Source organism: Gallinula chloropus, assembly GCF_964237585.1.
Source record: "Gallinula chloropus genome assembly, chromosome: 10".
NCBI lineage: Eukaryota > Metazoa > Chordata > Aves > Gruiformes > Rallidae > Gallinula > Gallinula chloropus.
In genome coordinates, this window is record NC_140095.1 from 107,004 (window position 1) to 123,897 (window position 16,894).

Below are 16,894 nucleotides of genomic sequence, written 5' to 3' on the forward strand. Positions count from 1 at the left end.
GACCTAACTAAGTAGGCACAGCTTTGGTCAGAGTTTGTAGCACTGTGGAAAATGCTGGGAAATGTTGCTTTTGCAAATTGAAAAGGGTTATTGTATTTTCTGTAGAAGAATTTATATATAGAAACTCTTGATTAACTGAACCAAACTAAACTTTATTGGTGTACAGAGCTGTAACAACAATAGAAACCAGCCACCACCAAAACCAAAACCAAAACCAAAATAGCAACAGCTCCTAACAGTGCATAGAATTCTATCAGACGGCATCTGCAACCCTGCGAGGAGAAGCATGGGGCCTCTGCCTAGAAGGAAAGTGTTATAAATTGAGACTACAATGGATCATAATCCAATTAGAATTTTATTAATTATAGCAAGTAGAATATGAGCAAAGACAGCGCTGGACGGCAGGAGAGTCTGCGCTCCGCCAACTGCCGTGCTGATCAGTTCAAACAGTCCCTTTTTATATATTTTTTACTTCCGTGTTCATGAAGTAGTGGAGGTACTCTGCGCATGCTTCAGTTGTTGTTAGGGGGTCGTTTTCTGCCTCTTGGTGGTCTTTGAGGCCGGAGTAAGAAGTCTTCCTCCTTTGTCCTATCTGTGGTTCCTGGACATCTGGCGGTTATCTTGCACAAGCGGTATCTGGTTTAGTTTGTGTAAGCAATTGTGGTTATCTTATCCTGGACAAGCGGTGTCTGGTAGCTTGCATAAGCAATTGCACATTTTTGGTAGCTGCTGGCATAAGTGATTTCATATTAAGCTTAGCATAAGCCTTAATAAAAAATACTCTGGTCCATAGTTCCTCACAGTTATTTTTACAAAATAAGATGTGGTGACCGATTTCGAAATGTGTCAGCAGATGTTGTGGCGGGTTTCGAGATATAAGTCAGCAACCTCCCTGATATTAGAACTAATATTAGAAGCTAAGTGGTTTCCTGTCATTCATACCTTGTTTCAATGAACAAAATATTAACCCATTCACCACAGTATCATTACTTGGTTGAAATACTGATTGCGGGAAAAGACTTAGACGTTGAAAGTTTGATTGATGAGTGAACTGCATTTGAGAAGCAAGGGGTTCCAGGGAAAATTCCAAGGAAGCCAGTGTGAAAATATTTGGATGTTCAAAAGTTGCATGAATTGTTTCATCAGTCTGCTAAGGTGCTTTAGCTACAATACCACTTCTTTGTTTACTGAGGCTAAAGGGATTGCACAGTCACCTGGACTGTCAGCAATTCCCCAGCGGCCTTGCCCCTGGCGTGAAACCCTGTGGCACAGGCACACGGGAGGTTTTGGACGGCACAAACGCGGGAATCTGGTAACCGTGTCCAATGCCATGTACCCCGTGAAATCAAAATGGACAATAGCCCAGGATATACAGCACAAACAATACAAACCTCTTTCCAATTGTGGGACATTACCTATGTTACAGGGACACCACATTGGCCTGCAGGTCAGGCCATGGTGGAACGTATGAATCAAACTCTCAAGTGTTTTTGCTTCACAAACAAAAAGGGGGAGAGAAGGACATCTCTCCAGCTGATCAATTAAACAAAGCTCTGTATGTTTTGAGTTGTTTATGTCTGCCACAGAACAGCTTGGTACCTCCAATGTGAAATATGCAGGAGGTTTAAAAGGAGGTTTAAAAAAAAAAAAAGAAAAGATGAAAAGAAAAAAAGTCAATGTCAAGTGTTAGTAAAAAATTAAATTACAGGTAGTAATTTGGGGAAAGGAGATCTGGCTGTGTCATTACAGATGCCATGGATCCAGAAAAAAGCAAGCCTGTGTGAACCAGGCGGAGATCCTGATCCCAGTAACTTATGTCAAGTGTTCCAACTGCAGCCACAATGGACTATGAGTTTTGCTGTGGGACATATGGAACTAACTAACAGTCTTTGAAATATGTATGTATTTATGGTAAATGAAAATTAGGGAAATGGTGATTTCTGCACAGCCTAAGAACACAGACTGCAATGGGTGGTGCCTGCACGAAAAGGTGAGGCTGGTGTTATCTGACTCCTGAAACTGTCAAGACACTCAGCTGCAGGTGTGGATTCTGTAAGACTTTACAGAATCAGGCAGCAACTGAGTTTTGTTGCTGGCTCACAGACATGGTTGTGAAAATTTTGAAAGGCATGTGCTGCATGAATGTGTCCACTCTCAGTCAATCCATGCCAGCATTCAGAAATTAATAGATCAAACACAAAAGATACAGGAAAATGGATTCTTTGGATTGGACAATTGGTTTCAGGAGTGGGGAATTTCAGGATGGATATTGTCAATGGTCAAATCTGGATTACATAGTCCCTGACAATATCCTTGAATTTCCTATGAAACAGCAAAGTTATTCACACTGAGAAGTATTTGGTGATCACATCTTCAAAACACTACGGCCTTGAAGGCAGAGGTAGGGACTGCCTTACACCAAGGAGGAGTTGTAGGAAGGTATTTGGAAGTAACTGAACATGTCGTTATTATCCATAATAAATGGTCAACACAGAAGGTGTGCAGATAACTTTTAGACATAACAGATAAATTAACAATGCAAACAGTGTGTGTAGCCAATTAGTAGTTTTTAGCTGGCTACATTTTACAGTGTGGTTTTTCGTTTATGGGATGTTTTTTAGATTTAGTTATATAAGGACTTAGGGTTTTTTTGTAGATATTTTCGCCTTAGTGTTATTTTTGACAAGTCTTGCAAAAGAAAATATCACTCTCAGTGAAGGAGGTTCTTTTTGCTTAACAGGAAGGGGGAGATGTGTCCTGCAGCTTGAGAAACAAAGGCTCAAGCACTGCCAGGTGAAGAGATAACGGGATGGAGCCTTCAGGCCATGAACCTCGGGGAAACTAAACAAGGTGGCAGCATCCTTGCCGGCCCCCTGCTGGGACAGGCTCCAGGAAAAAGTGTCCTCTATTGTTAAGGTGTAGCTGCTGTCTGAGGAGGGTTTAGAAGTTCTATTGGCATGATAAGATAGAGATGCTGCTGTGACAGCAAAACGTTGACCAATCAGATGTAGCCCAGGAACAGGGTATGTTTGACAGAAAGCAGCCGTCTGCAGAGCATATAAACAGGAATGGTTCTTTGCAATAAATCGACTCTTGCTGCATCAAGCTGTGTCCCGTCTCTCTCCGTCGCAGCATTGCTTTAGATAACTGCAGTGATTCCTTGGGCATGATTGTAACCCTCAGGAAGCTGAGGAATAAAAACTTAACATCCAAGCAGCCAAAGGGCTTGTCCAGATTTCTGAAAGGTTCCATTTCTGCGTAGCTGTGACATGACAGCAGGATGCTCGCCAAGTTCCTCCACCTCTTGTGGAAATTGGGAGGCTGAAGAAAGGATGCTGCTGTTCCAGGCTTGTTGTGAGTAGCTATGCATACCAGCTTAACCTAGCAGAGATCTTTAGAAAACGTTGTGGCTTAGATGCTAACCTTTGGGTATCAAAAATAAAAGCAATTGCTTTATGTGCTTTGTGAATGAGATTAGGGATCCTACATCAGCAGAGTCACCTTAGAGTTCAGATTAGCTTTCGGGTAACTACAATACTTCCAGAAGGTAGAACCACAGAATTTCTCAGCTTCTCTTTAAGACATGCTTTGGTTGCATTGTCCCTTACTTTAATTTCTTCCTTTCAGGTGTACATTATTCAGGTCAGTGTTGGCAATCATCAGTGGACAGTCAAGCATCGTTACAGTGATTTCCATGACCTGCATGAGAAGGTAAGGTGGTTAAAGCTCTGGCCTCAGTCTCTTACAAAATATTGTACAGTTTTTGTAGTGGTTATATGGGACAAAAATATTTTCCTCAAAGAGCAAGAATATCTGCCAGATGCCATCTGAAGTGCAGACTGAATCCTTTGTATGAGCAGTGTTACTTGCCCCTCTTACACTCCCCTCTTGAACTAGGGGAAGTTGGCCTGAACAACTTTAGCCTTGGGCAGAAGCTTCCATCAGGGAGAGTGGAGTTTTACCTAGAGTTATTAAACTTTTTGCCAAGAGATGTTTAGGTGTTTATGATGAGCTGATCTGGTAATCTGAAGCTGGATTCACGCAAAGACTCTCTCTTAGGAAGGGTGGCTGATAAAACTGACCTTAGGCAGTAGCATGGGTTAGTTACCAACCAGTGCTGAATAAACAGGTAGTGAAAATGAGGGCAAATCTATCATATTCAAAACTGGGCAGCTTTTTCAGCTATGCACTAGTAATTCTGTTGCTTTATCAACTTCATTACATTCTGCCCTGTGGTAACTGTGAGCAATTATCTCAGAAAACACTATTATTCAGCTTCTCACAATTTTATAAAACGGTCTTTCTGAAAAATACCGAAGTCAGTAGGTAAAGTTACCAAAGTAACTGTATTGGTTTTGTTCTACCAGGATTGAGCAACATGCTCTTAATGTGTTCTGTCACATCTTATGTGTGAGTTCAGGTTGTGAGTTGGGTCGTAACTCTGGTCTTTGTCTTTCAGCTTGTTTCAGAAAAGAAAATAGATAAAAATCTCCTACCTCCCAAGAAGATTATTGGGAAAAATTCCAAAAGCCTGGTGGAGAAAAGGCAAAAGGAGTTGGAGGTCTACCTGCAAACTCTGCTAGTCAAGTTCCCTGTCACTGCTCCGAAAGTTTTGTCACACTTCCTACACTTTCATTGATATGTAAGTTATGTTTTTAGCATATAAAAACGGAGGCCTGAGGGTCTTGCTTGGAGAGACCTGTGTGGAATCTTCACAAAGTAGCTGGAGCTGCTCTTTTTCTGCCTTTTGCACGATGCAACAAAGCATATTTTTCAGATTTTTGACAGCACTTTTTGTTGCAGTAGGTGCTGTGCTGACAAGTAGTGTGGGTAGGGACTCAAAGAGGAGGAAATAAATGCTGGCAGGGTAGCTGGAAGCTGTGAATAAATCTGCAGCTGAATTGGTTGTTAGGCTGAAGTCAGTAGTGCTGGCTCTCTGAAGGAGCATTGCAGAAGCGATCCACATGCACCCCTACTTAGTGGTTACTGCTTAGATCTGTGGTTCATTCTTGGAACAGTTTCCAGTAGCCTGAATGAAGAAAAATGGTGCTTCTCCATGAGAAGCTCACTGATGGAGTGGCCTCTAGAGAAACAGCTCCAGCCAGCAGACAGAATGTTAGGGTAAAGGAAAATAAGCAGTGGCTTGCTTTTGTGTTCAGATTGTGATTTGTTCATTCATCTCTTGTGGATAATTGGGCATTTTTACAGTATGGCATCGTGTTGTAAGGGGGAGATTGAACTTCATGAAGAGGAAAATGCACTGGAGAACTCTGTGGAAAGGAGGACCAGTAATTGCTTCAGGGTGGGATGTGCTGAGATGGCTCTTCATGGTTTCATATAAAGGCTTCAGAAGTAGTGGGTCATTAGATGCGTTGATACAGCTTTAGCAACAAAGAAGAACCTGCTTTTGTTGTATTCCATGAATGTAATTCCCCTGCTGAGGCCTGAGTTTGACTTGGATAAACTGTTCATGGTGCTGCTATTGCCCTGCAGATGTGAGCAAGGAGGACTAGTTTGTCATGAGGGAGCTTTTGTAAGTTGATTGGTGGTTTTAAATCTATTAAATGTGTGTGATAACATAAGGAGAATTCTGTTCAGATGGAGCAAACTTCCGGATCACCAGGAAGTTTCTCTCTTAAATGGTGTCTGTTTCATTACTGTTTTGGTCCAGTAACTTCAACAAAGATTTTTATGCAGGCAGAAATTCTTCCAGTCATTCTCACTTTTCAGTTAGATGATTTCTTTCTTGCTGTAATGTTCATCCCTTTTCACTTTTTCAAAGAACTGCTGTTACTTGCATATGAATGCTTCCATGCTTGTGTATTGTGTTTGTGTATTACAATAGAATGATAGAATCCAAGACTGGTCTGGGTTGGGAGGGACCCCAAGGATCACAGAGCTCCAACCCCCTGCCACAGGCAGGGACACCAACCTCCAGGCCTGGAGCTACACAAGGTTGCCCAGAGCCCCATTCAACCTGGCCTTGAACACCCCCAGGGATGGGGCACCCACCCCCTCTCTGGGCAGCCTGTTCCAGCCCCTCACCACTCTCTCTGGAAAAAGCTTCCCTCTAATATCTCATCTAAACCTTCCTTCCTTTAGTTTTAATCCATAAATGAGTGAAGCTGTTGTTTAATCTGCATTTCTTTGTTTAGGGGAGTCTGGCTTGAGGTAGAAATGCAATTGTTTGGGACTTGAGAGTACTTTTTAAATATTTACCAAAAGTAGTTAGCTATTCAGCAGAAAAGCTAAATATTTGCCACAGGAATTCAACTGGGGAATAATCTTCCTGCAGAACTTTGGTCTTCTAAAATATCTTTACAATATTAGCCCATGTGCATGCTTGAGGCTTCATAATGCCTGATACTGCCTCATTAGTTTATATAGGAAGGCTGGTGATGGCACCAAGCTGTGTGACACGCTGGAGGGAAGGGATGCTGTCCAGAGGGACCTTGACAGGCTTGAGAGTTGGGCCTGTCCTGAAGGTCAACAAGGCCAAGTGCAAGGTCCTACCCGTGGGTCATGGCAATGCCGAGCACAGCTCCAGGCTGGGTGGAGAACAGATGGAGAGCAATCCTGAGGAGGAGGACTTGGGGATGTTGGGGGATGAGGAGCTCATAGTGAGCTGGCAGTGTGCACTTAGAGCCCAGAAAGTCAACTGTCCCCTGGGCTGCTTCACAAGAAGTGTGACCAGCAGGTCAAGGGAGGGGATTCTGCCCCTCTGATCTGGAGTGACGCCCCCTGCAATGCTGCATCCAGCTCAGTGGTCCCCAGCACAAGACAGGCGTGGAGCCATTGGAGCAAGGCCAGAGAAGGCTGGAGCACCTCTGCTATGGAGGCAGGCTGAGAGAGTTGGGCTGGTTCAGCCTGCAGAAGAGAAGGCTCTGGGGAGACCTTATAGCGGCCTTCCAGTCCCTGAAGGGGCTACAGGGAAGCTGGAGAGGGATTGGTGACAAGGGCAGGGAGGGACAGGACAAGGGAGAATGTTCTTAAGCTGGAGGAGGGGGGAGTTAAATTGGGTATTAGGGAAAAAAAATCATCTTCCCAGGGACAGTGATGAGGCCCTGGCACAGGGTGCCCAGAGAAGCTGGGGCTCCCCTGGATCCCTGGCAGGGTTCAAGGCCGGGTTGGATGGGGCTTTGGGCACCCTGGGCTGGTGGGGGGTGTCCCTGCCCACAGCAAGGGGTTAGAACCAGATGGGCTTTAAGGTCCTTTCCAGCCCAAAGCTGCCTGGGATTCTGTGATTATTTTTTTTCTTGTCTATTCTTATTTGTAGCGTTTCCAGTAGGGATTATTTAATCTTATTCCCTAGGTTAATGGAACTAAACTGGTGTAGAAATAACCACAGTAAATACACTACAAGTGCTTTGCAGCCTTTGTGTTCCAGGGGAAAGCTGTGTCTGGCTTGGCAAAGAGCAGCAGTTGGATGTGACAGCAGTGTACAACCTTATTGTTGCTTTGGTGTTGAACAGGGGTATGCAGTGATATGGGGGTGCTTACTTCCTTGCAGTGTCTTATACTTTGTCATCTTAGATTTGGTTTCTTAACTTCCAGATAGAAGCTTTTAAAAGAAAATAATTGAGTACCCAGAAGCTGCTGTTCAGAGACACCTGCAAACAATGGATTTCTGTGGGATTGGCGCATATAAGAGAGCGAAGACAGAGGCCTCTTGTAGGTCTGACAGAGGACTAGAGCTCCTTTTCTGTGGGCTACAATACTCCACGTCATGACCTTGTTTCGATTATAAAGGTAGGAAAATTCTGCTGTGTCCCCCAGATGATGAAGGGAACACAGAGCCTGGGTTTCAGTCAGATCTCTGCATGCCAGGTGAGTGTAACTGGCTTTATCCAATAACAGAACTGTTGAATTTTGTTCGGAATGCAGCTTCGAGCTGCTTCTCCAAACTGTTCATCCTCAGTGAGTGGGGTTTCAGTTATACTAAGAATGTGCTTGTCTGAAATGTTCACCTCATCAGATGAGCTGAACTGTGCTGCAGATGGCCCATGGATTTATTTCCTTGTCATGAATCATGAGGGGTTTGTCAGTGAAGTAAACTCCTCAAATACTCATTTCATGATGATCAGTAATGCCTGTTTGTCCTTTGCAGCTACCTTAAAATGAGATGTGTGTGCCTAAACTATCACAGATAGTTTTTTGTTCTTCTCGTGAGCCTTAGAGAGAGCTCTTGGAAGAGCTCAGAACTATTTCTGGACTTCTACAGAGCATTTGCTTTTTGTGAAGTATGGGAAATACCTGAACTGACCTTTGTGCTCCTTTAGATTGAAAAAGAACAAATTCCCACAGGGAGAATTTTCCAGACTATTTCTTTTCCTCCTGGAGCTGTCAGTGTGTAGAAAGAGGGTTGAGCACTGTGTAGGTCCAGAAGGGCAGAGAAGATAGAGGATGGTGAACAGGGACTTTGAATTCTTCTTCAGCAAGGAGGTTAAGTCCAGAAGACTAATTTTTACAGATCTCTTCTTCCCTGTAGACTTGTTAATCTAAAGTTATCAGTGTATTAGTGATGCTCTAAGGAAATGTTGAGTGCTTAATTGTCCTGGTTTTGGCCAGGACATTAATGCATTAGGTTAGTCTAATGTTCAAATTTGAAGAAAACTGTACTGGTAATAGTTTCTTTAAAACCAGGCTTTGTTTGGCATTGGGCTGATGATGGTCAGTAAGAATTGCTCTAGTTGCTGTTGCCCTTTTTGAAAACATGCAGCATGTGATTATTTAAATGTAGTTCAGTATTTTCCATCTTGGAAACTAAAAACCTATGAAATTAAATAATTTGATGAAGTATTTTCAAGTTACAAAGAGAATCTATAAGATGTAATGACAGTTGTTTTCTATTTTTAAAAGTCCTGTACCACAGCAAGAAAGGGAGACTTATTTTGTCCAAGGATACACTTTGAACTGTAAGTGTGTAACACTTCATTGCAATGGTTTAATCTTTGCAGGAGATCAATGGGATCACTGCTGCACTGGCTGAAGAGCTCTTCCACAAAGGTAAAGAACCTGCAAGAATTTAACTGGGGATGGTTTCCTCCATGTGCATGCGTGTGTATACCTGTGAGATTTAATCTCCAGACCATGAGATCTGAGCCTTTCACATCAGACCGAGACTTGTTCTTCCTCTTCACCTTTTTCTTGCTATTTGTGCTTTGATCCAAGCTGTATTTGAGGAGGAACTGTCACAGAAGCACAGCTGCTTTTGGAAATAAATCAGAAATTGATGAATTCCTTGGTATGTTTTAGTGCAACCAGTCAGGAAGTTTGTGTCATTTCAGTGAGCCTTGATAGAGTGTGTTGAATGCATCACTTCACCTATCTTAATGTTGTTCTTCCAGAATTCAGGAAACATGAGACCTTCTGGTCAGTTAATGAAAGGATGTGCTTTTCTGAGGCTGAGAGCTGAAAATGAAATGCACTACTGCAACATCTCTAAGTGGCTCACCAGGAGCAGGAGGCGTGTGAAATGATTAACCCATGTTGAGGGACAGGCTGAATGCTGTGCTGTGATTCTGGCTGGCTGAGGTGATAGGTGAAGCGTGGTTCAGATTGTTCTGGCACAAAATTAACTTTAGGTGAAGCCACTTCAGAGGGGGCACTCAGCAAACACTTTAAGGAAGGTCCTGAAGAACTGTTCCCTGACTCTGTAGTGCCTGTAGCCTCACTAGTGCCAAAATCATTGATGTCTGACCGCTGTATGTGAGTGGAACCTTGTGGTGATGTGCAGCTGGACTCTGGGACTTGCTCCCACTGAAGCCAAAGGGAGTTTTAGTCTTTGGAGAACTCTGCTTATCACGAAAGCCGATGCTCTCCTGTCTGTCAGGTCAAACTGGTGTCCTTAAAAGGAAGAGGAGGAAGATGTTAATTCCACGTGTGCATGTATTCTGACTGCTGTAATCCACATTTGCTCTTGGGATGCTGTCAGAGGAGGCTTTTGGATGCTGTTTCCTAGTGTTCCTGGAAAGAAATGGGATTGTAAAAATGTTGCCAGATAATGCATTTCCTGCCCTGGGAGCTTGCTCTGGTGGTAGTGTGGTGAAAGTCCTCAGACTGTCCAAGAAAATGCTGCAGCTTTGCACATCAGCAGCTTAGCAAAGGATGTCAGGTTTGTCTGTTAGATGGTAGGTGCTGCTTTTTCTGGTTAGAATAAGTCTGAGCTGCTATTGAACTTAGGGATATCTCAAAGTTTAGCAATTTCTATGTTGTATAAATTAACTTTGGTTCCAGCCCTGTTAAGAGGGAAATTTGCCATTAGTTGCGTTGGGAGCTTAAGGCTTGAATGCAGAGAGTGCCTGTTTGAACACTTGGATTATTCTGGTGTTAAAGAAAATTTATCTGAATTCAGTGCTTCTAGTTTAGAAGCAAAAAGGACATTGTTTTGGTGCCTTAATCATGAGCTTAGAATATAAATGACAGAGATGAAATCGCTGACATTAGGTTTTGCAGGTACCATTTACTCTTTGGTAACTGGGGCAGCGTTGTGTTCGATACCATCATCCTGTGTTTTTCAGGAGAGCAGCTCTGAATGGCTGGAGAAGTCTTCAACATCAGACCCTTGCAGCTATATGCTGTCACTCTACAGTTGCTGCAGGGGGAGCCTACGTGTGCTAATGGAGATGCCAAAACTGATCTAGGTCATATTCTAGATTTTACCTGTCGACTCCAGTATTTCAAGGTGAGCCATGTTTGCACAAGTACTGGCGGTGTTTCTGCCAGAGTGATGGGATTCTTGGCATGCTTCTGGAGCCAGGTTTGAATGCACAAGATCTTTACTGGCAGTAAACACCTGTAAGCATTTAGAGCTCGGTGTTAAACAGGTGCTTATTCTACCAACCTTCAACATAGTTCTCTAAGAAAGACGTTGATTCTGCCATGTGATGTCATCTCTTCAGCGGTGCCCTCTAGGGTTTCTGTGACAGAGCCTTACTGGGTGCTGATAGGCAGGAAGGAGGCAGGAAATATTCATTTCAGCCTTGCATTCTTTGACAACACTATGGCTAGGCCAGTGCATACAGATGCATACATGCATGTGTGTGTAAGTCCTGTCCCCTTTCTCACCTTTAACTGTATTGGAAAGTTTAAAAACCCCCAAACCAAACTAACAAAACCATCAGTTTTAGAGATGAGTGGCCCAGAATTTCCAGGAAAAATGCCATTGCAGAACAAATGTAAAATGGCCTCAGATAATTTTTGTCTGAACCAGTTTGATATTTTGTTCTTCTACCAAATCAGTGAATTACAAAGACTCTTGCTGAGTAGCTTTTTTAACACTGCTTGCTACAGGTCAGTGTCTTTTCAGCCCTTTTATTACATGAAGAATTTCCTTGTAACTGTGTGATATGTTCAAAGATGAAACGAAGTAGTGGTTTGGGGAAGGTGCACTGGAGGGCTTGGAAAGTTTAGAAAGCAAAACCACAGCTCTACTGTTATTCCTGTGGATCTTCAGTTGCCTTTGCCATCCTCTGTGTGTAGAACCTGTTGTTCAGAGGATTCTCTGGCTGGAGAAGAACATATGATTTAGAAAAATATTATATACAGCATATTATTTAGAAAAATACTTGAGAGTTTCTGGCCCTTCTGAAAGCTTGTGTGTGGGAGCCTTCAGAGTTTATAAGATATATGTAAGACCAAAAAAAAAACCCCAAACCTTAAGAGATTTCTCCCAAAATTTTATTCACAGCAACCAGAACTGCAACCGCCTGCCTTTTGCACTGGTGCCATGTGCTCTGGCCAGAATGCTATGGGCACGTTGGAAAACTAGATGCCTTTTTATGAGATGGTCTAATGCTTTCTTCAAGCCCATCTTGTCAGTGCCTTGGACTTCATCCCCTGGGCTGGAATTGAAGACAGTTCTGTCCTGGAGGATCCAGGTGTTTCAGGGAAGCTGGTTTTAGTGAGTGCCACTCTGGCTTGATCAGCTGTGGATGAAGCCTTGCTCAGTCTTGTCTGTGGGATTTGAGTGCCCCATGTGCTACAAAATACAAGCACCAGGTGGCAGCTTAAGTTCAGTGCCTCAAGTTCAGAGCACTTAGCTGGAGTGTAACTGATGGTTTGGGTTTTCTCTGCTGAAGAGTTAATCTGCAAGTTTCCTGTATCATCCCGTGTTTGACAAAGGGGTTGGAGCTGTGGCTGTCCCAGCTGCTGTACTTGTGCTCTTGCCCGTGCACAGCTGTCTGAAGTGAGCACAGGTTGGGTTGTGTACACTGACTGTTCTTCCTTGTTGATGACCAGGTCACTGAAACAGGGGGACCTTTTGGAACCAGTATCATTCAGGAGCATCTGTTGCCGTTTGACCTGTCAATTTTCAAATCTCTTCATCAAACAGAGGTACAACTAAGCTACTGCCTGTAATTTGAGGGGCTCTGTAAATGCCAGGTCTGGTGCATGGCTCTCAGGCTTGGTAATTGCTTTGCTTTGGTGCTGGGGTTGGGGCATGCAGTGTTCAGGAGGAGTGTTTTATTTGGGAAACAGTGTGGGGTTTTTCTCAAGACTTGGCAATACGGATGCCAGATGTAAATATTCAGAAGAGCTTGTGCATGTCTTCCCAAAGGATGTGTGTCATTTCCAGTGTATGCAGAAGCTACCCCAGGGTGGCTTTCTGTCCCTGTGAAGCTCCAACAGATGGGTTCTAATGGGAGCTCTTATTACAAAGTACTTCTTGTTTGGGAAGCAGCAGGGATTTCTGAAGTGATGTGAATTTGCTTGAGAAGGTTCACTTGAGTGCAGCGCTTCTGGCTTGAGAATTTGTGGCATTTTTTCGTTGCTCTGCTCTCAGTGTGGATCACAGGGCTTCCACTGGGAGTGTTCAAAACCTCTTTCATCCCTTTCAGATCTTTCCAGAGTGGGAATGCCTGGTTGTGTCACACAGCCCTTACCCTGTGTTCCCTTCTGTTGGGTTCAGGACCTTTTGTTGGACATGCCTGCTGTCTCACTGATAGGAGAGGCTGTGCTGGTTCAGAGCTGCAGTGCAGTCCCCATGTCAGGGGCTTCCTGACATCTTAGCGTGGGAAGGAAACTTCAGTGGGCTGGTGTTGGGAGTGTGTCTAGCATGGATAATTTCAGGAGTAGCTTTGCTTAGTGTGGGGAGAATAAAAAAGGGTTTTGTTTTGAAGACTTTTGTGCCTGTGGGTTCCTGAAAACTTCTGGATGGACTGGCAGCAGACCTGCATTTTCATCTCGTCGTAACTGCTGCCCAAAACCAAACAGTGGTGATCTGGAGAGATGCTTCCAGGGGCAGCAGGAGTTCTCTGGGAACTGGTTGTTGTTGCACAGTGTGCCCAGAGAAGGACCCATTTGCTAGACAGAGCTTGAGTCACATTGAACTGCAGAAAAGACTTTTATAATGTCAAACTTAGTCTGTGTAATGAGCTCATTGGTGTGTGTGAACTGCTGAGCTGGGCATCTCCCCTCCCCCGGACAGTTGTTGTTTATTCTTTGCAGTAAAGAAGGTGGGATACAGCAGTAACTGTGTTTGCAGGTCGATCTGCACAGCTTGAGGTACCCACCTCTGCGGTTGGTGACAGTCAAACACTGCGCCCTGTTCAACTGCCTGGGCGGTTGAACCTGGGGGAATGCCCAGGGAAGGTAGAAAGTGCCTAGAGAAGATCTTTTGTGCAAAGAAATATTTGGGAACTAGTTTTTCTGTAGTTGTGTCCCTAATTTCTTGCTGTAGCTTTACCAAATGTTGGGCTGTCTGACCTGATAGTCCCAGATTTGAAGGCAGTGCTGTAACTACTTTCCGGACCGGGAGGGAATCCGTCCTTGAAGCTTTCAGTTGCCTCTGCTGTGTCCCGTGTTTGTTCTGCCATTTCTGACTGTCATGTTTTTCCAGTAGATCAGTCATTGTGGGGGGAAGCTTCTCAAAGGGCTGACCTCATCCAAACATGCTCTGGCCACAATGAGTGTTCGGTTTTCGGCAACATCGATGAAGGTGAGAGGGAGTTTCTGATGGGCGTTCGAAGCGCGTGCGAGAATCGCGCCTGTGGTGGGGGAATCCCCATGTGGAGCCCTGGTACTTTTCTGTCCTGCCTGTTGCAGGTTCTGCTCTTAAAGCTGGGAAGCAGAAAGGGTTTGCTGGCCTCTCAGAACAGACTTGAAGTGATGAGATGTGTCCCTTCACAGGGATGTTTCTGATGCTTTGATTGGAATGTGCTTCTGTTACTCCTCGAGAGCTGAATGCGTGTGGCTTCTTCTCTGGGCTGTGATTTGGCAAGGCTGTGAGGAGCGTACCTTTCACAGTCCCTCTCTTCCTTCCCATTCTCCAGCCTGGGTTGGCTGCCAGTGTTTGGGACTCCCTCCCTGTGGATCTAAAATAATTCTGACACACTCAGCTCCTGCTTTAAGACCTTTAATCTGGGTGATGATAAGGCTTAGGGATCTTTCTTCCATAAGGTCATTTGGATTGCTTGTGAAACCATGGGCTTTCACCGAAGATGCAGGTACCATATTTTAGGGTGCTTGTCTTTAACAGGAAATCCTGGTGCCAGAGGCCTCTGAGTTTTATCAGTGGGAGCCAGAGGATGCAACTTCAAGCTGTCCAGTGACAGCAGTTATCCCAACTTGGAGAACTTTAACAACCTTGGATATGAGTCACAACAGCATCTCTCAAATTGATGATTCAGTGGTAAGAAATCTTTCTTCATTTGTGGGGGGAAAAAGGGTGGCTGGTCTTCTGTGGCACATGACTCAGCAGGGATTTTGCAATTTCTTCATGTATCTCTCTTCTGAAAGATTTCCCCTTGCACTGTCCGTGCTTGAGCTCCACAAGGTAATGCTGTGGAGATCAATGCACTGCTCAACTTACTCTGGTTTTTGGTTCTGTAATCTTTATCCAGGGTTCTGTGTAATACAGACAGGCCTGTTTGATGAGCTGGAAAGGCCTCTTAATGAGTTTGATCTGTAGTTAGTGGGGCTAAACTGGGGGCAACTTGCTTGTCTTCAGTGAGAACCCAGGTTTCAAATGCAAACGCGACCGTGCTCATCAGAGTAATCTGGTTCTCTCACCAGCAGGAGTCTGCACTCTGGCTGCACTAGAATGGGTGCTTTTTACTTCTGAAAGCTGTGAAGAGGGTCTGTGCCTTGGAGAGTTCCTGCCCTTTGCCTGTTAGTTGGTTGGTGAAGGAAGTACAGCCAGGTTTCTAAGCTAAAACGCATTTAACATGTGCACCTTTTCCCTTCTAGAAATTAATTCCCAAGATCGAGTTCCTGGCCCTGAGTCACAATGGGGTGTCTCTGGTAGAAAACTTACAGGTAAGGGATGCTTTTGAAGGTGATGTTTGCCAGTCTGCTCAGGACCTTCCAACACAGAATCCTTTTGCTAAAGGATTTTGCCACTCATCTAGCAGAGAAGAGTTTAAGCCCAAATAGCTTCCTAGCATCAAGCCCTCGTAAGGGTGCATTTCTTACTTGCCAACACCGACATGCAACACGTAGTTCTTCACTAAATTCAGTCGTTGCTGGCTGTGCCAATGGCTTGGGAAAAATAGAGTGGAGGAAGTTCCCTTTCCTGCAGGCTTAATCCTGTGTAATGAGCAAGTTCGTGTTGTGTTTGTCAGCTGGGCAGCATCCAGCATGAGCAAATGGACAAGCCTTTGATATGGTTCAATTTTAGCAAATTGGTGTGTGACCTGGATTTTCTGTGCTCTCGTAGCATCTTTACAACCTTGTTCACCTGGACTTATCCTACAACAAGCTGACATCGCTGGAAGGTGTTCACACAAGACTGGGAAACATCAAAACTCTGAATCTAGCAGGAAATCAGCTGGAAAGGCTGTGTGGTCTTAACAAACTGTACTCTTTAGTCAACTTGGATCTGAGCAACAACAAAATCGAACAGGTAACTACTGATTTTAGTGTCAGATTGCTTTAGAACACAAGTGATTTCTGTTAGAGGGTGAAAGTGCAAATAAAGTGGCTGGAGAGAATTTTTTTTCCTGCTTACTGTTTGTATGTAATTTAGTCAAGAAATGCTTAGACTGTGGTGGTGTTCTCATTTAGCCAATCTGTGTATTCATCCTTTTACTGAAAAACTTTCAGATTGATGAAGTAAAAAATACAGGAACCCTCCCGTGCTTAGCAAAGGTGGTGTTATCCAGCAACCCACTGAGCATCTTCCCTGACTATGGGACCAAAGTACTGGCTCAGTTTGGGGACAGGGCTTCAGAGGTACGTTAGAACAGCTTTTTCTTTCTAAAGCCTGGTGAGGAAAGTTGTGTGAATGCTCTACAAGCCTGGGGAGTTTTTAGTGGGGGTTGGAGTACGTCTCTAGAGAATGGAACCATGTATACGCTGCTGGGCGTGCTCCTCAGATCTAAGGGAGAGCTTGCCCTGCTTTCACTGGGTAACAGGGTGTTCCTGTTGGAAGGTGCCTGTGCCAGTGGGGTGTGGAGCTTCCCAAGCCCTTCTGAGTTTGCATTCAAGTCATGAGGTCTGACGTGGTCATTACCTTGTTTACAGGGTTACAGACATGCACAGCATCTGCATCAAACTATTTATTTATGACATAAGTAACAATAAGTTACAGAGCTGCCTTGTTTTCTGTATTTCTGGATGTTTTTAACATTTTTAGGTCTGTCTGGATAACACTATCACCACAGAAAAGGAACTAGACACAGTGGAAGTGCTGAAAGCCATTCAGAAAGCCAAGGAGGTGAAACACAAACTGAGCAGCTCTGATAAAAAGGTGAGTTGGGTGCTGTGAGAGCAGAACGTGCTGGGTACAAAAGAAGCCTGTGAGTCCTCTCCAGATTGGCTTTGAGCAGAATTCCTTAAACTCACTTGTCATGGAAGTGTGTGCAGTGTTTGTGCTTTACTGCAGTGTGAGGTTTGAACATCACCTCTTTCTCCTATTTAGATTTCAATGCAGTTTCAGGATGTTCCTTTTTCT

The 16,894-nt window shown here is 44.2% G+C and overlaps 1 protein-coding gene across 1 annotated transcript in view; it reads left to right on the plus strand.

Moving 5' to 3' along the window:
• Positions 1-3,627: 3,627 nt before the first annotated feature.
• LOC311195299 (nischarin-like) overlaps positions 3,628-16,894 on the plus strand; it is a gene marked incomplete at both ends in the record, with an annotated part of 539,550 nt that continues 526,283 nt past the window's right edge. The window contains 1 exon segment of the mRNA XM_084268681.1: positions 3,628-3,711. Coding sequence (XP_084124807.1) covers positions 3,628-3,711 — 84 coding nt within the window.